The sequence below is a fragment of the Lacerta agilis genome, chromosome 15, assembly GCF_009819535.1.
Source record: "Lacerta agilis isolate rLacAgi1 chromosome 15, rLacAgi1.pri, whole genome shotgun sequence".
NCBI classification, from domain to species: Eukaryota; Metazoa; Chordata; class Lepidosauria; order Squamata; family Lacertidae; genus Lacerta; species Lacerta agilis.
This window is the reverse complement of record NC_046326.1, coordinates 40,191,140-40,214,843: the sequence shown is the minus strand read 5'-3', so window position 1 is coordinate 40,214,843 and position 23,704 is coordinate 40,191,140. Positions and strand designations below refer to the sequence as shown.

At 46.3% G+C, this 23,704-nt stretch overlaps 1 protein-coding gene across 1 annotated transcript in view; it reads left to right on the top strand.

The window, feature by feature from the left end:
• Window positions 1-23,704, top strand: part of DOC2B (double C2 domain beta) — a 108,317-nt gene that overhangs the window by 45,350 nt on the left and 39,263 nt on the right. Inside the window, 2 exon segments of the mRNA XM_033172587.1 lie at window positions 4,452-4,526; window positions 9,072-9,181. Coding sequence (XP_033028478.1) covers window positions 4,452-4,526; window positions 9,072-9,181 — 185 coding nt within the window.

The following is a 23,704-nucleotide window of genomic DNA, read 5'->3' as shown; positions in this document are numbered from 1 at the left end:
TTATCTACATTACATAGATATGGATATAAATATAGCGCTGTGGGTTAAACCACAGAGTCTAGGGCTTGTTGATCAGAAGGTCGGCGGTTCGAATCCCCATGACGGGGTGAGCTCCCGTTGCTCAGTCCCAGCTCCTGCCCGCCTAGCAGTTCAAAAGCACGTCAAAGTGCTAGTAGATAAATAGATACTGCTCCAGCGGGAAGGTAAACGGCGTTTCCGTGCGCTGCTCTGGTTCGCCAGAAGCAGCTTTGTCATGCTGGCCACATGACCCGGAAGCTGTCTGCGGACAAACGCCGGCTCCCTCGGCCTATAGAGCGAGATGAGCGCCGCAACCCCAGAGTCGGACACGACTGGACCTGATGGTCAGGGGTCCCTTTACCTTTACCTTTACTGTACAGTGGTACCTCGGGTTAAGAACTTAATTCGTTCCAGAGGTCCATTCTTAACTTGAAACTGTTCTTAAGCTGAAGTACTACTTCAGCTAATGGGGCCTCCCGCTGCCGCCACACCACCGACGCGCGATTTCTGTTCTCATCCTGAAGCAAAGTTCTTAACCCGAGGTACTATTTCTGGGTTAGCGGAGTCTGTAACCTGAAGCGTCTGTAACCCGAGGTACCACTGTATAGATAATTTCTTACATTAACAGCTCGTCTTTTCCCTCTAAGAAGCTCAAGTTGGTGTGCATAGTTTCCCCCCCCCCTCTCCATTTTATCCCCACAACAACCCTCTCAGGTAGGCTAGGCTGGGAGAGGCAGTAACTGGCCCAAGATCGTGATTCGAACCCAGGTCTCAATCCAGCATTCTATTAACTGCTCCACAGAACCACCAATTAACGCACACTTTACCCTAGTGAAGTCTCCTAACAACTCTCAGAACCCCTTGACAAACTACAGTTCCCATGATTCTTTTTTTGGAGGGCGGGGCTGGAGCAGTGGATGTTTAAAGTGACATGATTCTGTTTCGAATGTATATAGTGCTGGTGCAGCCTTCTCCTCTTTCATCATGCTATAATTAAAGTAGGGGCCTCTCAATGGCTCTGTCAGGTGGCCAGAAATGACATCAAGGGGAGACACACACACACACACACACACACACACAGAAACAACGCCCGTCAATCCATTTACCCCTTTCCTCCCACGTCATTTCAGAAAGGCCCTTTATGGCTTCCTTAGAAGGTAATTCAATTGCAGCAAAATCAAATTGCTACGCAGGGTCTATTTCATGGTTGTTTTCTGGGAGGGAGAAAGAGGCCGCTTTTATGAGCATCTACACACACACACACACACACACACACACACCCCACATTGCAGACTCTCAGGATGTGCAATCAGGCAAAAAGCTCTGCTGAGCTAGTGAACCTTTGGGGGGGGGGAGAGAAAGAGAGAGAGAGAGAGAGAGAGAGAGAGAGAGAGAGAGAGAGAGAGAGAGGGAGATTTCCAACATAGCCAACCCATTTCAGAGTCAAAAGGCCAAAAGAAGGGGTGTTCTTGCCCCATCATGGCCCATATTTCCTTGGTTTCATCTGTCAGGGCGGCCCAGGGGGGGAAATGGCCAAGGGTGCCCATTCATCGCTCTTCCTTAGCCACTCTCTTTTCTCTCTCTCGTTCTCACACCGCCACCCCTTCTTTCTCCTCCCCTCCTCCCCAGCCACATGAAATTAGGCCAGAGGGTGCGTGAAATCAGGCCTTCTAGGGCCACAGGTTCACCTGCTGTAATGGCTGATGTCCATTGGCAGTTGAGACTGCAACGAAGTGTTGCAGTGCGCAGCGCTCCTGTTTACTGCTCCATTCCGCCAGCCATGCCCTCTTCCAAAGGACTTCCCCTTCCTTCAGTCACCATTGTGTAGGCCAGGGGTCAGCAAACTTTTTCAGCAAGGGGCCGGTCCACTGTCCCTCAGACCTTGTGGGGGGCCAGACTATATTTTTTTGGGGGGGGGAATGTATGAATTCCTATGCCCCACAAATAACCCAGAGATGCATTTTAAATAAAAGGACACATTCTACTCATGTAAAAACACGCTGATTCCTGGACCCTCCGTGGGCCAGATTGAGAAGGTGATTGGGCCAGATCCGGCCCCCGGGCCTTAGTTTGCCTACCCATGGTGTAGGCACTGCACATGCTCTGTTTTTTTTTTGAGGGGGCTTCTAGACATCTCGAACTCACCACCACCAATTCTTATCTACCCTTTCATGGAAGGATATTAGTGAAAGGGCAGTTTAAGAAGCATATTGACAAGCTGGAAGATGTGCAGAAGAGGGAAACCAGGATGATCAAGGATCTGGAAGAAAAGCCATATGAGGAACGGTTGAGGAAGTTGTTTACATTTAGCCTGGAAGAGAGGAGATAAGATTGTTGTTGTTGTTGTTCAGTCGTTCAGTCGTGTCCGACTCTTCGTGACCCCATGGACCAGAGTACGCCAGGCACACCTATCCTTCACTGCCTCTTGCAATTTGGCCAAACTCATGATAGTAGCTTCGAGAACACTGTCCAACCATCTCATCCTCTGTCGTCCCCTTCTCTTTGTGCCCTCCATCTTTCCCAACATCAGGGTCTTTTCCAGGGAGTCTTCTCTTCTCATGAGGTGGCCAAAGTACTGGAGCCTCAACTTCAGGATCTGTCCTTCCAGTGAGCACTCAGGGCTGATTTCTTTAAGAATGGATAGGTTTGATCTTCTTGCAGTCCATGGGACTCTCAAGAGTCTCCTCCAGCACCAGAATTCAAAAGCATCAATTCTTCGGCGATCAGCCTTCTTGATGGTCCAGCTCTCACTTCCGTACATTACTACTGGGAAAACCATAGCTTTAACTATACGGACCTTTGTCGGCAAGGTGATGTCTTTGCTTTTTAAGATGCTGTCTAGCCACCTTCAAATATCTAGAGAGCTGCCACATGGAAGATGGAGCAAGCTTGTTTTCTCCTGCTCTGGACGGTTGGACCTGAACCAATGGATTCAAACAACAAGAAAGGAGATCCTGACTAAACATTAGGAAGAACTTTCTGACAGTAAGACAGCGGGACGGATTCCCTCAGGAGGTGGTTGACTCTCCTTCCTTGGAGTTTTTAAAGCTGAGGTTGGGTGGCCCTCTCTGTCATGGATGCTTGAGTTGAGATTCCTGCATTGCAGGGGGGTTGGACTAGATGACTTTTGGGTATCCCTTCCAACTCTGCCATGCTGTGATTCTGCGGTTCCTCTTCCACCCCTTGAATCCAACACAACACCCCTGGCTTTTTGTTATGCCTCTGCTTAATCAGGTACACCCACCCACCCCCTCTCAGCATCCTGCAGTAATGTGGCAACAAAAGGAGCATGTTTGCACACAGGCAATTATCACAAATGCCAGAGCCCCGTAATTTGGTACCTCGAGAAACCGCTCAGTTACTTAAGCTGAGAATTAATTGTGAGTTGGAAGAAACCTAGAATTAGCTGCCAGAACAACAGCAAGGCTGTAATTAATTATCTAGGTGGTTTATTGGATTCTACCCAGTATCGTGGCTTCGGAGAACAGTGATGGATCGCAGGTTTCCATCCACAACTGGGAGGATCCGGGATGCCGTTTCCTGGCTTATTTGAAATGTGACTGCTTTGCTCATCCTTCTCCAGCTCCTGGTAACCTTGGCTTGGAAGCGGCTCACGAGTAGAGCATCTGCTTTGTTTGCAGAAGGTCCCAGGTTCAATCTCTTGAGTTCTCCAGGCAGGGCTTGGACTGCCCCATGCTGGACACCCTGGAGCAGGGGTCAGCTAACTTTTTCAGCAGGGGGCCGGTCCACTGTCCCTCAGACCTTGTGGGGGGCCGGACTATATTTTTTTGGGGAAATATGAACGGATTCCTATGGCCCACAAATAACCCAGAGATGCATTTTAAATAAAAGGACACATTCTACTCATGTAAAAACACGCTGATTCCCGGACCGTCCGCAGGCCGGATTTAGAAGGCGATTGGGCAGGATCTGGCCCCCGGGCCTTAGGTTGCCTACCCATGCCCTGGAGAGTCACTGCCAGTCAGTGTAGACAAAACTGAGCTGGATGGACCAATGGTCTGGCTTGGTACATGCCAAGTCAAGTCGTTTTATTACAGTCGATGACAAAATTTAAAAGCTCAAGGCAGAATAAAATAATGTTTTTTTTTTAAAAAAAACCACATATACATGAAAGAGCAGTTCTGGGTGGACATTTATCTGTCAGAAAAGAAACCCTTCTGGCCTAGGAGTGTCAATATGTTACCCTAATCCCAGACGCTAATCACTGAATGTCGTATTTTAATAGATGCTGCACAAAATTTGGCCACCCATTGTGTTATACCAGGATTGTTGTCTAGGAGCAGCAGAATGGCAAGAAACCAAAGTGAGGCGATGCGTGTTTATTTTTTCATTTATTTGCAGGAATTCTGCCTTTATAACTTGACATTCTCTCTCTCTCTCTCTCCCTTCTCTCTTTCTGTGTCTTTTTAAAGGGTCTGAAGCCCATGGATCACAACGGACTCTCGGACCCATATGTGAAACTACACCTGCTTCCTGGCGCCAGCAAGGTAGGACATGGCCCCCTTTTTATCTGGGGTGGGGGGCATCTCCGATGTGGCCTCTGCAGCATTCTCACCTCACAAACACCCCCCCCCCGGTGCCCACTCAATTTTTAATTAAAATAAATTAAGGTGGGGAAGTTGGAGGGGGCTTACCTGCTTTTGGAGAGGACTGCCTGTGTTTTGTTTTTTGGGGGGTGAGGTTCTATCTGTGAATGTACAAGACATTTTGCCTCTTAATTTGGGGGGCGGGGGTGTTCCAAGAATCTCCACCTTTTCTTCTGGGAAATGGGTATATTTGTGGCGCTCGCAACAACAGTTCCTTAGCTTTCCAAATGCACGTGAAGTTTTGGGAGTGGGGTAGGTTTTTGCAGGAGCAGACTGGGGTGTGTGTGAGCCCCCCACCCCACCCCACAGCAGGTCTCTCTAGGAGTGGCTGGAAAGGCGCTACAAGCCACTGGAAAGCTGTGAGGCTCTCTCTGGCCTGCAGTCTTAACTAGGGTCCAATAAGAACAACAACAATTGTTGTTGTTGTTCAGTCGTTCAGTCGTGTCCGACTCTTCGTGAGCCCATGGACCAGAGCACGCCAGGCACACCTATCCTTCACTGCCTCCCGCAGTTTGGCCAAACTCATGTTAGTAGCTTTGAGAACACTGTCCAACCATCTCATCCTCTGTCGTCTCCTTCTCCTTGTGCCCTCCATCCTTCCCAACATCAGGGTCTTTTCCAGGGAGTCTTCTCTTCTCATGAGGTGGCCAAAGTACTGGAGCCTCAACTTCAGGATCTGTCTTTCCAGTGAGCACTCAGGGCTGATTTCTTTGAGAATGGATAGGTTTGATCTTCTTGCAGTCCATGGGACTCTCAAGAGTCTCCTCCAGCACCATAATTCAAAAGCATCAATTCTTCGGCGATCAGCCTTCTTGATGGTCCAGCTCTCACTTCCGTACATTACTACTGGGAAAACCATAGCTTTAACTATACGGACCTTTGTCGGCAAAGTGATGTCTTTGCTTTTTAAGATGCTGTCTAGGTTTGTCATTGCTTTTCTCCCAAGAAGCAGGGGTCTTTTAATTTCGTGTCTGCTGTCACCACCTGCAGTGATCATGGAACCCAAGAAAGTGAAATCTCTCACTGCCTCCATTTCTTCCCCTTCAATTTGCCAGGAGGTGATGGGACCAGTGGCCATGATCTTAGTTACTATATTTTGAAATTGCTTTAAAGTGCTTCATAGGAATTGATTCATCAATGAAATGGTTGTTGTTAATACTAATAATTATATCCAACCGCATTCTAATCTGAGTAGACCCCCCCACACACACCCCGGGATTACTAGACCCAAGTTAAGTCATGGCCACCAATTTCTCTGGGTCTGCTCTGTGGCACGGTGGTCCTAAAGCTAAACAGACAAGCATTGATTTTTCAGGGGCTTCCAAGCAGATGTTATATGTGTGTGTGTTTGTGTGCCTGAGATGCTAATCTCTTCCCACCTCCCTCGGTTCTTAGAAAACGTGGTGGATTTTTCAGGTCACATTGCGAAGAAGCCAGGGAGCCCCCAGTGCTTTGCAAGCTAATTGATAAATGATTGTGGAATTACGTTTTGGGGAGGGCGCTGTCAAGGTCGAGGCATGGAGAGGAATGAAAAACTATAAATAACCCTGGTGGAGTGAGGGGGAATCGGGGCAGTGGGGTGGGGGTGGGGAGACAGCCTGCGTACGCCAGGAGTAGCCAATTTAGCTTCCTCCAGATGTTGTTGGACACTACCGGTAATTCCCAGCAGCCAGCATTGGCCAGGGATGCTGAGAATTGCTATCCAGAAACATTTGGAAGGCCAGAGGTTCCCCACCCCTGATTAAAAGATCCCAACCCAACCCAGCCTTTCTTCCACCAGATGCTCTCCAGATGTTGTTGGACTCCAGTTCCCATCATCCATGCATGGATGATGGGAGTTGGAGTCCAGTAGCTATGCTCTGCCTCCATAGTTGGAGGCAGCAATGCTCCTGAATGCCAGTTGCTGGACACCACAGGAGGGGAGAGTATTCTTCTTCATGAACCCCTGATTGCAGGTTTACCCGCAGGCAACAAGTTGGCCATGGTGAGAAGAGGATGCTGGACTAGATGAGCCACTGGACTGATCCAGCAGGCTCTTCTTTATGTGCTTAGGTTCTTAACTTGGATGGTTTTAAAAGAGGATTACCTACCTGGGACTGCCTGCCATTCCTCATGCTGCAGCTGACGTGGCCACCTATTGGTGGCCGTGTGAACTGCAGAGCCTGACGACACGTTACATTTCTATGTATATAGGGAGAAATGTGCTTGAAAATATGTACAGATCTTCATCCGTCCTGACTGTAGCCTTGAACGAAATGTCGCCCATGACTTTAGGAAGCTCCTTGACCGAGGAAGCTGTCCTTCCTTTTAACAAGAGTGGCATATTTTATTGCTCCTGCTATTAACTTGACATGCTAAATGCCCTCCCCAGTTTCCCCACTAATGCAGCCCTCACCAAGTAAAGATGATAAATGTAAACCGCCGCCGAAAAATGTTCAGTGGACAAGTTCTTATACATCGATTTCATCAGGGCTCGTTACCTTGAAAAGTGGCCCGGTTGGGGAGAATGAACAATCTCGCTTTACATCCAATTAGAGTGGAAATTGGATCTCTGTCTGGTTGTCCTCCTGATGTGGCAAATTAATGGGGAAGACCTACCTGGAGGAGGAACCCGTGGGCCGGTTCCCCTACCGCTGCCCCTCCTTGCAAAATGATGCATCCATCTCCATTCTTGATGGAAGCTGGACCTGACTCAGGGCGGAAGAATCAGAATGAAATAAATTCTGTTGAGAGCTATCTGTCAGGATTCAGGGACTGAAAGGGGAAGGAGAAGACGGATGAGGTGCAGGAAAGAGGGAGAGGGAGAGATTGAAAATGCGACTGGACTCAGAATCAATGACTGCTCCTACACTCGGGTTGTGCTTTGATGGCAAAGGGAGACTTCCTGGTGGATGAGGAAGGTTACCAGCTACTGGAGGACTTCTCATTTCTGTTTTAAGTAAATGAGCTGTTGGTGGGGATTGGTGTAGTTACATCAGGTGTACAGGTAGAACTCGAAAAATTAGAATATTGTGGAAAGGTTCGTTTCTTTCAGTAATTCAACTTAAAAGGTGAAACTAATATATGAGATAGACTCATGACATGCAAAGCAAGATATGTCAAGTCTTTATTTGTTATAATCATGATGATTATGGCGTACAGCTGATGAGAACCCCAAATCAACTTTGGGGTTCTCATCAGCTGTACACCATAATCATCACAATTATAACAAACAAAGGCTTGACATATCTCGCTTTGCATGTCATTAGTCTATCTCATATATTAAACTCCAGTAGCTAATGAAAACAATTGTTTACATAAATGGACTTTTCCACGATATTCTAATTTTTCGAGTTTCACCTGTAGTTACATCATAGAAGCCAAGGAGGTATGTGCACAGTTGAATAGCTTCAGCCCCATCTTCCATCTGTTGGAGTTGTGCATACAACTGCAGCTCCAGTCAATTAAGCATATGCTTCGTCCATCTTAATTGTGATTCACATTTATACCCTACTTTTCCTCCAAGGAGCTCAACGCAGCTTACCTTCTGCATTTCAGTGGGAGGGAGGTGTCCACAACGACAACACAGAAAATAATGTATTTTTTTTTAGGTAACATTCACAGACTTTTTAAAGCAAATATCACTCCTGTTTACTTCTATAACAGGGGTAGGCAACCTAAGGCCCATGGGCCGGGTGCAGCCTTCTCAATCCGGCCCACGGACAGTCTGGGAATCAGTGTGTTTTTACATGAGTAGAATGTGTGCTTTTATTTAAAATGCATCTCTGGGTTATTTGTGGGGCATAGGAATTCCCCTCCCCCCCAAAAATATAGTCCGTCCCACCACATGATCTGAGGGACAGTAGACCGGCCCACGGCTGGAAAAGGTTACTGACTCCTGTTCTATAATTTCCGCACCTGACCGCAAACAGACTTGCAAATTGCAAGGACTTCCGCTCCTATCTCCATCTCTGATGGAACTGTTTCCATCCTGTTTCCATTTCCAGTGCCGTTGCTCAACATCCCTAATCTCTATAAACCTTGCATAGAACACAGAACGGCAATATTTAATCATGCAAGTAAAGAGGGAAAGCAAGAAGACACCAGCCTCATTAAGAAACAATCCTTCGTGGCTTCTCAATCATGTCTCAATAAAAGCTTGCATTTTTATTTTTTTAAAAATATGGACCAAATATGCCAAGGCAGCCATTTCTCTTTATGGTAGTGAGGAATTATTATGCCAAGATCTAAGGATGTTTTAAAGGCCAGCCCACTGCAATAGGGTATCTTAAACAATATATCCTCTCCTGCATCCCAAAACATTCCCACAATTTCAAGATGGGGGTGGGCAAAGCAGGGGTGGCCCGGAATGTGAGGGCGCCATTTTTTTTTTTATCTCTCTGCCACAATCCAGAACAAGGCATATTCACGCCCTTTGTTATCTCCTTTCGTTTCAACCGCCTGCAGGCGAATAAGCTGCGGACCAAAACCTTGCGGAACACCTTGAATCCGACTTGGAACGAAACCCTGACGTACTACGGGATCACCGACGAGGACATGATCCGCAAAACGCTCAGGTGAGCAGGAACCCCCTGGGCTCCATCGCCTGTTGGCCCCGGAGGAAATTGCTGGTTTTAAATATGTATTCTGTGTGTATGCGTGTGCCATCATATCATGGTTCTGCGTAGGAAGAACAATGGTTCGTTTCATACAGGTATGGAGATCTTCAGGCTGGGCAAGGCCTAATGCGGCCCTCTGCGCCTCTCTTTCTGGCCCTCGCCCACCCTGTGGGCCACTTTCGGCTGGCTGGAATGTGTGCTGGAACCCTGACGATGCATTTTGGTTGCCTGGAAGGATACAGAGGGGGGAGGGCAGTTCTGAGTGTGTGCAGAAACTAGCCTTCTGTACCAAAACCGTCACTTGTGGCTCCACCCACTTTTCGATCTGGCCCCGCCCACCACTGACATGTGGCTCCCGGAAGCTTGCTCAGAAAGAAATGCGGCCCTAAGGGCTCAAAAGGCGCTCTCCACCCTTGACATAACACATTTCTTAGCCGCCTTCCGAAAACACACTTTCCCGAAGCGGCATTCAGCATGTAACAGAACCAGCTTGAAATGCATATTCAAAGAATCAACCAGCCTTCCGCAAAACTGGCACCTGCCAGATGTTTTTGGACCACAATTCTCCTTAGCCGCAGCCAGCCTGGCAGGTGAGGGGGTAACTTAAGCACAGAACAATTAAGAAACATCTACCAACCTAATGGTGCTGGAGGAGACTCTTGAGAGTCCCATGGACTGCAAAAAGATCAAACTTATCCACCCTTAAAGAAATCAGCCCTGAGTGCTCACTGGAAGGACAGATCCTGAAGTTGAGGCTCCAGTACTTTGGCCACCTCATGAGAAGAGAAGACTCCCTGGAAAAGACCCTGATGTTGGGAAAGATGGAGGGCACAAGGAGAAGGGGACGGCAGAGGACGAGATGGTGGGACAGTGTTCTCGAAGCAACTAGCATGAGTTTGGCCAAACTGCGAGAGGCAGTGAAGGATAGGGGTGCCTGGCGTGCTCTGGTCCATGGGGTCACGAAGAGTCGGACACGACTGAACGACTGAACAACAACAACCAACCTAATCTGCTCCTTCTGTTAAAAGCAGTGATAAGGAAGCTCTGTTATCAGCGGTTCCCAAACTTTTTTTTGCCTCCCCTTTGCTTCTGTAAAGTCATCATCCCCAGTGCTCACTACTCTACCCTGTGAAAAGCTTTATTATTTTAAAAATGAATTTATTGTACTAGCCCAAGACCACGACAAACCCATGCACTCGGTTTGAAATATAACTCAAACAGCTGCAAATAAAAACAGAGGCCATCTATTGCAAGATAACCGATAACAGGGATACGGTCACAGCTACACAGACTGAGTTTCCAGTTATGCCTCCAAATCTCCCCTTACAATTTATGTCAATTTTAACCAGTGCCGCCTCCCTAATTCCTTTTGCCACCAGAGCAAAAGGGCCAATTATGGATTCAGGAAGGCATTGTTGTCACTCAACGGCCCATGCGTCCTTTCTGTCAGGGAGAACCTGCTCTCTTGTACAAACAGGGATTTTAGAAAGCGCCTCGCTGGGTCTGCGTATAAGGGACAAGTCAACATATCATGGGAAATACAGGTGAAATACAATATTCGAAAAATTAGAATATTGTGGGAAGGTTCATTTCTTCAGTAATTCAACCTTAAAAGGTGAAACTAATATATGAGATAGACTCATGACATGCAAAGCGAGATATGTCAAGCCTTTGTTTGTTATAATTGTGATGATTATGGCGTACAGCTGATGAGAACCCCAAATTAACAATCTCAACTTTGGGGAGATTAAAGTCTGCCTTCTGGGATCCTATTGTGAACAGGATGTCTGTAAGTAAACTTTTTATGCCTTTATAGAAGACTGTGTCGTGTCTTATCTTTTAAGGGGGAAATACCAGGACAGTATTATTATAGAGGTTTTAGCGAACCTGAGCAACGCATCCGCTGTGCGTGTTTAAAAGGGGAATGTAAACTCTGCTGATATTGTTGAACTTGTTAACACAAGTTGGAATAGGATATAATAGATAATATACCCTCTCCTGCATCCCTGAACATTCCCACATTCTCCACATTGATTAATTGATAAATTCAGAGTCATGAGATTGTGACGGGCAGAAACTGCGCCTGGGTTCTGTGGCATTCTTGAGTCGCAGACGTTATCTGCTTCTCATCTCGTCCCGTTCAGGGCAGCATCTCTCTCTCTGCGGCGTAGTTTGGGATTTCATTCAGATCCTCGATAGAGCCATTAAAATCTCCTTTCTCAGCAGCAGATCAGGGCAGCATTCTTATTTATCGAGGGCCATCATTTGCACTTGCGTCTCGTCTCTGCTCTGGCATCAATCAGCGTCCCCTCCTGAGAAGGGTGCTTGATTTATAAGCCACCTGGCTTCAGGAGATAGCTTCCGAGGATCTATCTTATGAGCACTTCATCACCTTAAAGGTTCGCAATTCATCAGCTGCTATGTGCAAGGGTGTGTGTGTGTGTGTGTTTACACAAAGACAACTGGCAGCAGCAAAGCTGGAATTAAACCTCTTTCCCCTCCCCAGATCTGCTAAGTTTATTTTAATTTTAATTTTATTTTTGCTTCTAGCTGAGGAAACAGTTCACCGATTGCAGATTCTTACGCTAAGAGGAGTATTAGATTTCAAGGAGAGGTGAGCAGGCAGGGTGGTTTGTGAGACCCTGAGCGAGCAGAGTCAGGAGAGGACCAATATAGCAGAGCTTGTGTTGCCGCTGCATTAAAATAAAATTGAAAATAATGTTCTGCTGCGAGGCCCTTAAATTCTGCGCCCAGAAAAGTGCTGTTCTGCAACCAGGATCATTTCTGCAAAGTCACGTAAACTGCGTAGATTCTCCAGTGTTGCAGAATGTGTTCTTTGCTGGTGGTGATTGTTGGCCCAGGGCTCCAAAGCTGAGTCAGTGCGCCAGATGGATTTGCTCTCTTAAATGTTGCAATTGACTGTAGCAGTGCTTTGATTAACCAAACAGCATATTTTCATTTGGATTGCTTAAAAAAATAATAATTCAGGAGGAGGGGAACATTTAGGGAACTAGCGTAGTCAACCTAGTCCACTGACCGCACACCACTGGCGCAAATGCAAACTGCTGGCATGAGGGTCTTCAGGAAATGCAGTGGTTAATCTTAAATACAGCTACAGCAAAGGCAGGTGCCCTAATGGCCAAAGATTTGGATGTTGATCTGAAGCTGTCACACCACCTGACTATCCTATATACAGGTGAAACTCGAAAAATTAGAATATCATGGAAAGGTTCATTTCTTTCAGTAATTCAACTTAAAAGGTGAAACTAATATTTGAGATAGACTCATGACATGCAAAGCGAGATATGTGAAGCCTTTATTTGTTATAATTGTGATGATTATGGCGTACAGCTGATGAGAACCCCATATTAAACAATCTCAACTTTGGGGTTCTCATCAGCTGTACGCCATAATCATCACAATTATAACAAACAAAGGCTTGAATATCTCACTTTGTGTGTCATGAGTCTATCTCATATATTAAACTCCAGTAGCTAATGAAACAATTGCTTACATAAATGGACTTTTCCACAATATTCTAATTTTCGAGTTTCACCTGTATATAAATAGGAGCTGGGCTACCTTATCTTAAGGCTGAAAGCATTTCTGCAATCTCTCACTATGCCCAGTAGGGGGAACCGTCTGCTCCCTCCTCTTTTGGCTCCTCCTAGACCAGGGTTTCCCAGACTTGGGTCTCCGGTTGCTTTTGGACTACAAATCCCATTTTCCCAGTAGTAATGTACGTAAGTGGAGCTGGACCATCAAGAAGGCTGATCGCCAAAGAATTGATGCTTTTGAATTATGGTGCTGGAGGAGGCTCTTGAGAGTCCCTGGACTGCAAGAAGATCAAACTATCCATTCATCAAGGGAAATCGGCCCCTGAGTGCTCACTAGAAGGACAGATCCTGAAGTTGAGGCTCCAGTTACTTTGGCCACCTCTGAGAAGAGAAGACTCCCTAGAAAAGACCCTGATGTGGGAGAAGATGGAGGGCACAAGGCGAAGGGGACAGCAGAGGAGATGGTTGGACAGTGTTCTCGAAGCTACTAACATGAGTTTGGCCAAACTGCGAGAGGCAGTGAGGATAGGCGTGCCTGGCGTGCTCTGGTCCATGGGGTCACGAAGAGTCGGACATGACTGAATGACTGAACAACAACAAGTCCAAAAACAGCTGGAGACCCAAGTTGGGGAGACCCTAGACCCAAGGTGGCAGGAGAAGTGTCTCTGACTCCTGAGAGTGGTATGGACCAGAGAATCGCACACACAGCAGGCAGGCAGTACTGCTCCCAGTACCTGAAAGCGCTGTGTCCGAGAGAGGCTCTTAACAAACTCGGAGAGGGAGACAGGGACAGAGAGGGAGGGAACAGAGGAGATGCGAGAGGATCCTCACTAGCAATTTGGCCCCACTCTTGGCAGAGGCCCCCACATGCCTCAGGAGTCCTCTCCTTGGGTCCTTGGCCAGTCCTCCAGCTCCATCATCCTGATGTATCCAGCCCATGAGGGGGTCCATGCTCAGATCTCCTGCCCGGGGCTGACAGTAGCTAGGATCCAGTGACATCTGGGGTTGGGGGCACAGAGTCCCCACCTCTGCCTCTCCAAACCACCCCCTTTTTTTTGCTGCCCTTATTCCCCCCCCCACTCAGAGCAAAAACTCAGAGCATGATGCAAGACCGCAGGCCCTCTCAGGTCCCCGGGAGCCGTGAAACTTTCCATCTCACCAGATCGCTTCATCTCGCCCGGAAAATATAATATATATTAGTCATACCTCAAAAGTGCCACAGGCTTGTCATGCTACAAGCCTGTGTGGTTTTTATTTTATTTCTGCTGTTTCTCCCCACTCAGTCCTCCCCTCCACCCGACTTTAAAGTTCCCAGGTATTTGTACCATGAAAATTGATTTAAAGGGAAAATAGCTCGGAAGAGCTGTTTTTGCTCAAACGCAGCGGGTGCTGCAAATGGGTTCACTGTCGCTTCAGTTTCTGCTTCTGTTGAAGTGGAACCCAGGGGGGGGGAAGGGGGGTGTCTTTTGCACAGGGCACTGTGGAAATTGGTCAGACTCTGAGGTTGCATAAGGAAGATGAACTGCGGGTGCGTGGGTTGCATTCGACTTTTAACCTTTTATTGTGGTTTTGCGTTGTGGACCGCTTTCGAGAGAGGACTGTTCTGGCCTAAAATGGCAGTATTTGTTTTTTTTTATCTAAACAAGTAAATCGAAATTGCCCAATTGTGCCTCGAAAGCCCTTCCGCATCCTCTTCAGCTGTTGAGAGGCTGGATTAGCACCATGGACAGAGTGCGGCCTTTCAGTGTGATTCTTGGCTGCTTAAATCAACAGCCCAGATCGAACCAAGGTTGATTCATAGAATCATAGAGTTGGAAGAGATCCCGAGGGTCATGTAGTCCAACCCCCTACAATACAGGAATACAAATTGTTGAACCTGCAACAATGGCATTATCAGCACCGAACTCTAACCAACTGAGCTAGTTTGCTTACTTATTTTATTTTATTTTATCGCATTCCTTGCATTTATATCCTCCCCATTTTATCCTCCCAAGAACCCTGTGAGGTAGGTTTGGCTGACAGAGAAAGTGACTGGTCACCCAGTGAGCTTCATGGCCAAGTAGGGATTTGAACCCTGGTCTCCAGGCCTGTGGGTTAAACCACAGAGCCTAGGGCTTGCTGATCAGAAGGTCGGAGGTTCAAATCCCCATGATGGGGTGAGCTCCCGTTGTTTGGTCCCAGCTCCTGCCAACCTAGCAGTTCGAAAGCACGTCAAAGTGCAAGTAGATAAATAGGTACCGCTCCGGTGGGAAGGTAAATGGCGTTTCTGTGCGCTGCTCTGGTTTCGCCAGAAGCGGCTTAGTCATGCTGGCCACATGACCTGGAAGCTGTACACCGGCTCCCTCCGCCATTAATGTGAGATGAGCGCTGCAACCCCAGAGTCGGACACGACTGGACCTAACGGTCAGGGGTCCCTTTACCTCCCAGGCCTTTGTCCAACGGTCTAGCTAGTCCACCATACTTGCTCAAGGTTGGAATCCAGCTCTGTTTGCAGTGCTGCTGTTGGTATATAAAGCCCTTAGCGGTTTGGGACTAGTTTAACTGAAATATGGCCTTGCCCCATATATGCCACATGTCATGGGGGTTGAGTGGAGAGGAGTGTGGGAGGCACTGGCTGGAGAGGAAGCCAAGGGGAAGAAGACTCAGAGCCAGGGGGTTGGTGGTGGGGGGACAATGAGTGGTCAGAGGGAGAAGAGGGAGCAGGCTGGGAGGAGGAGATCTTGGAAGATGAAGAGGCAACAGGGTTAAGTGAGCAGGAAGCTGCTGGGGCAGAGAGCAGTTCAGACACAGAGGCGGGAGAGGAGGGGGCAAAGGGAAAAGATGAATCGGACTGGCGAGCCAATGAGAGGCAAGAGCCAATGAATTCTAGCTAGGGGCAGGTCACCCTAATGGACCACCCTGCAACAGCTGTGACATTTGGTGCCTTTGCTTTTAATTTAGAAAAAAAAGGCAGATGGAAGGACATATTAGCAGATTACAAAATTACCTGTGGTGTGGAGGAAGGAGACAGGCATTAGATTTCCACACACATCTCATAATTAGTGCTGCACTGAAAATTTCTTCTGTGTTTCCCCCCTAGCCATTCTGCATCAGTTGACGAGAAAAGAAATTACATTTGGACATTATCAAAGAAGATATAAAATTTATTTAGATTTTTCAATGGGGGGCGTGAAACAGGATTGCTTTTTTGGTGGACTTGCCTCCCGTTCAATGGGCTGCAGCCAACTCAGCTTTACTCAGAGTAAACTCCATTCTACTCAGAGTAGACACATTGAAATTAATGGGCTGCATCCGGACACTGAGGTCCAGGTCCGAGGGTCTTCTGGCAGTTCCCTCCCTGCGAGAAGTGAGGTTACAAGGAACGAGGCAGAGGGCCTTCTCGGGGGTGGCACCCGCCCTGTGGAACGCCCTCCCATCAGATGTCAAGGAAATAAGCAACTATCTGACTTTTAGAAGACATCTGAAGGCAGCCCTGTTTAGGGAAGTTTTTAATGTCTGATGTTTTATCTTTTTTAAAATATTATTATCATTAATTCTGTTGGGAGCTGCCCAGAGTGGCTGGGGAAACCCAGTCAGATGGATGGGGTATACATAACAAATTATTATTATTATTATTATTATTATTATTAAACTCTGTTCCACTGATAGTCTAACCATTGAAATTAAAAGGCTCTGTCCAGCTCAGTTCTACTCAAATTGAAATTATTTGACTGTATCAACCTTGGTTTTACGCAGAATAAGACTGCTGAATTTAATGGATCTAAGACATGCCCATTCATCTGATGGGTCTACTCTGCACGACTAATGTTGGATACAGCCTAACAGACCTAATTTAGTCATGCCCATTAATTTCAGTGGTAGCCTAATTCATGGCTCCTCCCTGCTTGACACCAGGTCAGACATGGTTGTCCTATCTAGCTCAGTATTGTCTACACTGACTGGCAGCAGCTCTCTAGGGTACCAGGCAGGGGCTCCTTCCCAGCCCTACCTGAAGATGCTGAGGGTTGAACCCATGTGCTCCTGCATGCAAAGCAGGACTTATCATTGGAGATTGAACTGCATGCATGCTCTACCAGCTGAGCTTTTCGTTTCCAGTTAATGCATCTGGGTTGGATGTCTAATGTTGGGGTCCAGATGTTTCAGAGGTCAACATCCTTTCTTTCATTCCACACCTCCCATCTCTGGAGGTCCACGTTCTGCAGCATTCCTCCTCTCTCAGCATTTCCTATTTTAAAAAAAACCCACAATATCCTCAGCTGAGCACCTGACAGCTGTTCAGTGTTGTTGTTTAAGTGAAGCATTTTTACCTGTAAAGAAAACAGTATGGGAAAATATTTAAAAATATAAAATAAAAGCAAAACTTCCCTGAAAAGCAGGCTCCAGAGGCTTGCTAGCTAACCTGTCTGGCTTCCCACACTTCAGTTAAAAGCCCATGGGGGGAGCCTTATGAGAGAGCCAGTGTGGTGTAGTGGTTAAGAGCGGTGGACTCGTAATCTGGGGAACCGGGTTCACTTCCCCGCTCCTCCACATGCAGCTGCTGGGTGACCTTGGGCTAGTCACACTTCTCTGAAGTCTCTCAGCCTCACTCACCACACAGAGTGTTTGTTGTCAGGGAGGAAGAAGGGAAAGGAGATTGTTAGCCGCTTTGAGACTCCTTTTGGGTAGTGATAAAGCGGGATATCAAATCCAAACTCTTCCTCTTCCTCTCTTCTTATGAGAAGTGTTTTGCAGCGGTTAGAGTGTCAGCCTAGGACCTGGGGGGAGACCATGGTTCAAATCCCTCTCGGCTATGAACTTCCCTGGGGTTACCTTGGGCCAGTCGCTGTCTCTTAGACTGACCTACCTCACAGGGAAACCAGTAGGAGAACACTTCAGTCTCCCAGGACATTCTATAAAAGATCTCAAAGTAGCTGCCTTAATACAAAGAAATTTCAGAAATAGACTGGAAAGAGAAGTGGCTGAATTGCAACTAATCACCAAACTTAAAACCATGGAGAAACCTGGTCTGAACAAAGACATTGGATTCTTATCATTACATAACAAAGCTATCTTTAGCCATCTCACCCCTTGCCTTTCTCTGCAGTATGCAAGACTAATTGCAGCCGTTAAGAGTCGTCAACAGGTTTTCCACACCTATCAGCTGATCACCCATTCCCACCAACCTCTGAGTAATACCCACTCCCTCACTATATTTAAGGATCTGGTGACTTCTGTTTCAGTGTATCTGAAGAAGTGTGCAAGCACACGAAAGCTCATACCAAGAACAAACTTAGTTGGTCTCTAAGGTGCTACTGGAAAGAAATTTTTATTTTGTTCTACCTCACAGGGTTGTTGTTGAGGATGAAATGGAAAGGGATAGAATAATATACATTACCTTGAGGTTATTGAGTGAAAAGTTGGGATACAAATGTATTATGATGTTTGAGGAGGATGATAATTAATAATATCCTTCATCCTTTTGGTTGACTCATTTCCCTGCATTCCCTCCTTATTTAATATCACTTTTTTTAAAAAAAATCTGAGCTGTTGTTTTTGTTCTTCTGCCTCGTTTTTTTTCTCATCTGCTCACCTGCCTCCTCAAAATTAAGCAAGGTGATAATTAAACGAGCTACTGTGTAACTTTCTGGCTTCACACCCCACTCTCTGGAGCATCCCGAATACATTTTATGGCATCTTTGGTGTTAATTGACTGAGACTTCAGCTCAGTGCATGTTCAGGAGACAACTGAATATGCTAGGTCCTCCCCCCTTCCCTGAGGTTTTTTTGGGGGGGAACTTTAAGTGGGTTAAAGCTGACAACTTTTCTTGAACTGGATGTGAAACTGAGGTTTACTGGTGAATCATAGAATTGTAGAGTTAGAAGGGACCTCAAGGGTCGTCTAGTGTCTGGCCTCCCCTGTCGGAGACAGTATGCCTCTCTGAATATCATAAACGGGGACAGTGCTTTTGTGCCTGCGGACTCCCCAATAGGGCATCTGTTTGGCTGCTATGAGAACGGGATGCTGTACCAGATAGGGCCCCCTTTTGGCCCTATCCAGCTGCAGGGCCGTCCCACTTCGTGATGCTACACATACACACATATTTATATAGGCAGATATAACATGGGCATGGAATTGAAAGACAAGATTATAAGTGAGGCGGTTGTGTCCCTACTAATCCTTGAAACAGAGGCTGAATTTAACTAAAATCCGGGGGTGGGGGGTGGGGAGAGAGAGACTTTTATTAACCTGTAAATACTGGCATCCCTAAGGAAGGTCACCTTGATTGGGTTGGTCTTTTAACACCCGGCCAAGACTTCTGCTTCTTTGTTCTTCCAAGCCTTTAAAGATCTTGTCTTCTGGTCTCTCTCTGCTACGGTTTGTGGTTTTTCGCCTCCTGCATTTGATGTGGATTTCAGCTTCTGCTCCTTTTTTATCGTCCTTTATTCTGCCAGTCTTTTATATCTGTCTTTTATGTTGTTTGCAATTTTTAAAGCTTACTGTGGGGTTTAATTGCTGCATTGTTCTCCGCATTAACGTTTAATTTTTTCCTGGTACGGTGCCTGGAGAATTTATTTTATGAGATGTCTTAGAAATTCAGAAACTATCTGAAGAAGTGTGCATGCACACGAAGGCTTACACCAAGAACAAACTTAGTTGGAAGGATTTTGTTTGTTTGTTTGTTTAGAAATTCAGGGTTGTGGTCAACGCTAGTGCTACCCAGAACAGACTCATTGAAATTAAGGAACATAATATGTGCTCCCAATGTGTAAGAAATCCATATTTTAGTGTGGCAGCAACCTGCACTGTGGAACTCCCTGCCTCTTGACATCAGGCGCAGACGTTTTCAGTCTTCTCTTTTTGGTGCCGCTTCTGTTTAAGCAAAGCCTGTCCAGAAAACTAGAAGTTAAGATTTTTTTTATTGTAACGATCTGCATGTTATCTTTTATATGTATATATTTTAATTCTGCAAATGCTTAATTGAAGTTTTAGAAAATAATAATGACAATCTTGCATGTTATCTATAAAACTGTAGAAAACAATTACCTGCCAGGTTGCAAGTATGATCTAATACATTAAATATTATTGTATGCCGTGGCCAGCCATCTGCTATAATATATTGTTGCTTGCAGGAAAGGGGGAGCAGGGTGTATGTTTAATTCCACCCCCCTCTTTTTTATTTATTGGTGATTTGAATCATCTTTTGAATGTATTTAAATATATTCTCTTACCCCCACCTAGAATTTAAATGTTTGTATTTTATTTTTTTTTAAAAAACCACTTATAGAGATTTTCTTGCAATCAAGTGATGTGTGAATGTGTGTGTGTGTGTTATTAAATGAAATAAATCAAATTACTAGTAGGTCCATTCATGTCAATGGGCCTGCTCTTGTGTAAAACTTAAGTTTGGCACCACCCACAGATAATTAATAAATAAATATGAATATTCTGTCTCTCCTTTTCACACTGACGAAGATTTGGCCCCAGGAGATTGTTTTTAGTGCTCTCTCTCATTCATCACGTCCCTCTCTTATTTCCTTCTGGGCTCTGGAGATTTGATCCTGGTACCTTCATGTTTTTTTTTTTACAGTTTTATTGTTATTAGCAGTAATCATAATATTTTAACGTTTATAAATCTCTGCCCTGAATCTGGATCTTATAGCGAAGTGGGGTGGTATTCTTTGTAGTTGGTTTAGCCTGTTGATGCCGTTCTGGGTTGATTTATTGGGTGTGTTGCCTCAATGGCGTCGCTAACGGATGTAAATAATCAATCAATAAGTCAGTAGGGTGTGATCATTAGGCCCTTGGTGCGCCATAAAGATCACAAAAAAAAAAAATACTCTGGCATATACCAGCCTTTGCTGCTGTGGTAAGTCCTGAATGATGTTGCCGTTTTGGACTTTAGTTGGGTAGAATTTCGGAAGGAAAGATCACTGGGTGAACTTGGGGCTCTGTTGTCTCAGCCTGGCCTACCTCAAATGGTTCTTGTGAACGTAAAATGAGGAAATCTCACTCCTCGTTTTTTGTGTGGGGGGGGTCCCATCAAGCTTAGTACTGTCTACACTGACTGGCAGCAGCTCTCCAGGGTTTCAGACAGGGGGATATTCCCAGATGCCTCTGGGGATTAAACCTGGGCTGTTCTGCATGCAGATCCTCTACCACGGAGTTACAATACTTTTCTCAACAGCTCACTAAGGCTGCAGTCCTCAAGATTCTGAATCCAAGGTTGATATAAAAGAAACCAAGGAATACTTGACTGAAAGTGCAATCTTACATTCACTTACCTGGGAGTAAGCCCCATTGCACTCAGTGGGTTTTACTTCTGAGTGTAAGATTGCGCTTTTGTGGTTGTTGCCTTGATTATATCTGGCAGCATCTGAAAATCTAACGAACAGAAGGAGGTCAGATCCACACACCATACACCTGAAGTACTCTTAAACCACTTTAACAGTCGTGGAGAATCCTGGGAACTGTAGTGTGCTCGGGACACCGGGAACTGTAGCTCAGTGAGGTCAGTGCTCTTAACAGCCGACAACTCGCGAGGGCTCCTTCGAGGGAAGCCATGACCATTAAAAGTCCACACCCAAAAGCTCACTCTTCCTCCCTTGTCTCCCGAGTCGGGATGGATGCAGTCGCCAGTTTGTCAGTTGCACAGATGTAAAAAAATACTCCCAACAGCCCTTCCTCAGCTGCTGGTGCTTGTGCTGAGGGGGAAATTTTCCAACTAAAGTGACACACACACCACTGGCTTTGCTTCAAATCTCTTGGCAGCCAAGGCTAGCGAAATCCCACTGAGGGAATCATCCAAGTCCCCTTTTGTACACAACACAGCTGGAGCGAAGGAAAGAGGTTTTTTGGAGAGCGATGGAGCCAGCTCAGATTCTGCTGAGTCACCTTTTTGCTGAGCCGCTTCCTAGTAATTACCCGGCATTAACAATCTCTGGCTGTTTCTTCTCAAAGGTTTGTTATTCTGGGGTTGTTTGTTTGTGTGTGTTTGCTTTTCGGAAGAGGCTTTCTCTCTCTCCCTCTCTCTCCCTCTCTCTTTCTCCACCTTGCCCAGGCAGAGTCTGGCAGGGACCAGATCACTGCTGCACACTCTGCGTGGTACCCGGGAGGGATGCGCCTGGCATCCTCGCTCTGTTCCCATGGCAACAGAAGCTTCCAAAAGATAACCTAGGAGGCAGCGAGCTTTGGAATGAAGGGCCCCCCCTCCACTTCAGCAGGCTCAAGTGGGCTAGAGATGTTTCTAAAAAGCGGCGGGGGGTGGGGGTAGGGATTCAGACAACAAACTTAAGAGCCTTGCTGGCTCAGGCCAAAAGGGGGCCCATCTAAGCACAGCATCCTGTTCTCACATTGGCCAACCAGATGCTCCAATGGGAAGTCCGCAAGCAGGACTGGAGTGCGGCAGCCTCTCTCTGCACTTGGGATGCCCAGCAACTTGTAGGGGCGGGAAGAACATAGCCATCAATAGTCTTAATCCTCTTTAAAATCCATCCAAGGCAGCTGGTGTCACTACAGCTTGTGCGAGTGGCTTCCAAGATTTGTGTGTCCGTGTGTTTCGTTTCAGATGGGAGCAAGGGGAAGAGTCCCAGCATGCTGGAAATGCCTCATAAGAGCAAGTATTTTAGGTTCAGTTGAGCAGTTGAGGCAGAGGCGGAGCAAGGTGGGTGCGGTCTGCCCCAGGTGTCACCTCCGAGGGGGTGACAAAATGCTTTGTCTGCGAGAGATGAGGTGGCTTTGGTGTGTGCTGGCTGCGCAGAAAAATCTCAACAACTTTGGCGCCGCAAAAATATATATATATGAAATAAAGTCAAACCATTTTGCAGGCAAAAAATAAAATAAAAATTTCAATGGGGGCAGGGATGAAAAGAATATTTTCTGTACCGGGTACCACCTGACCTTTCTACGCCACTGAGTTCAGGTCTGTTCCCAAAGGCTGGCCCAAAATGTGATTCATGTGATCAGCCATGATGTGTCCGACATCTTCCAGAATTACTGCATTTTTCCGTGTATAAGACTATATTTTCCCCCGATTTTTTAAAGTTTAAAATTAGGGGGTCATCTCATACACGGAATGTTGCAATTAATTATTTCTTAATTTGGGGCTCAAAAAAATAGGGGTCGTCTTATACATGGGGGCATCTTACACACGGAAAAACATGGTAACATCAACAAAAGATGTTAAGAGAACGGTGCAGCCTCTAAATTTAGGGGCTTAGCCATGTATTCCCCCTGTTTTGGCCAGGCCAGCTGCCTCATACTATCTGGCAGATGCAACGTACGAGCCTCGCTGGTCTGGATCAGGCCAAAGGCTCATCTCGCCCGTCATCCTCTTTCCCACAGGGACCAACCAGGTGCCTCAGTGGGAAGGATCCAAGCAGGATGTGAGCGCAACAGCCACTTAAGTCTCCCAGCAACTGGTACTCATGGCAGAGGCAGAGCGCATGCATTATGGGTTCTCACTGATGGATCTTACAGTACAGTGAAACTCGAAAATTAGAATATCGTGGAAAAGTCCATTTATGTAAGCAATCGTTTTCATTAGCTGCTGGAGTTTAATATACGAGATAGACTCATGACATGCAAAGCGAGATATTCAAGCCTTTGCTTGTTATAATTGTGATGATATGGCACACAGCTGATGAAAACCCCAAAGTTGAAATTGTTAATTTGGGGTTCTCATCAGCTGTACGCCATAATCATCACAATTATAACAAATAAAGGCTTGACATATCTCGCTTTGCATGTCATGAGTCTCTCTCATATATTAGTTTCACCTTTTACCATATATACTTGAGTATAAGCCTAGTTTTTCAGCACATTTTTTGTGCTGAAAAAGCTGCCCTCGGCTTATACTTGAGTGAGGCGGGCGGTGGGGGCTGCGAGAAAGAAGCCCTTTCTCTCCGCTCATGCTGCCACCCGCTCTCCCCAGTCAACCATTCCTTA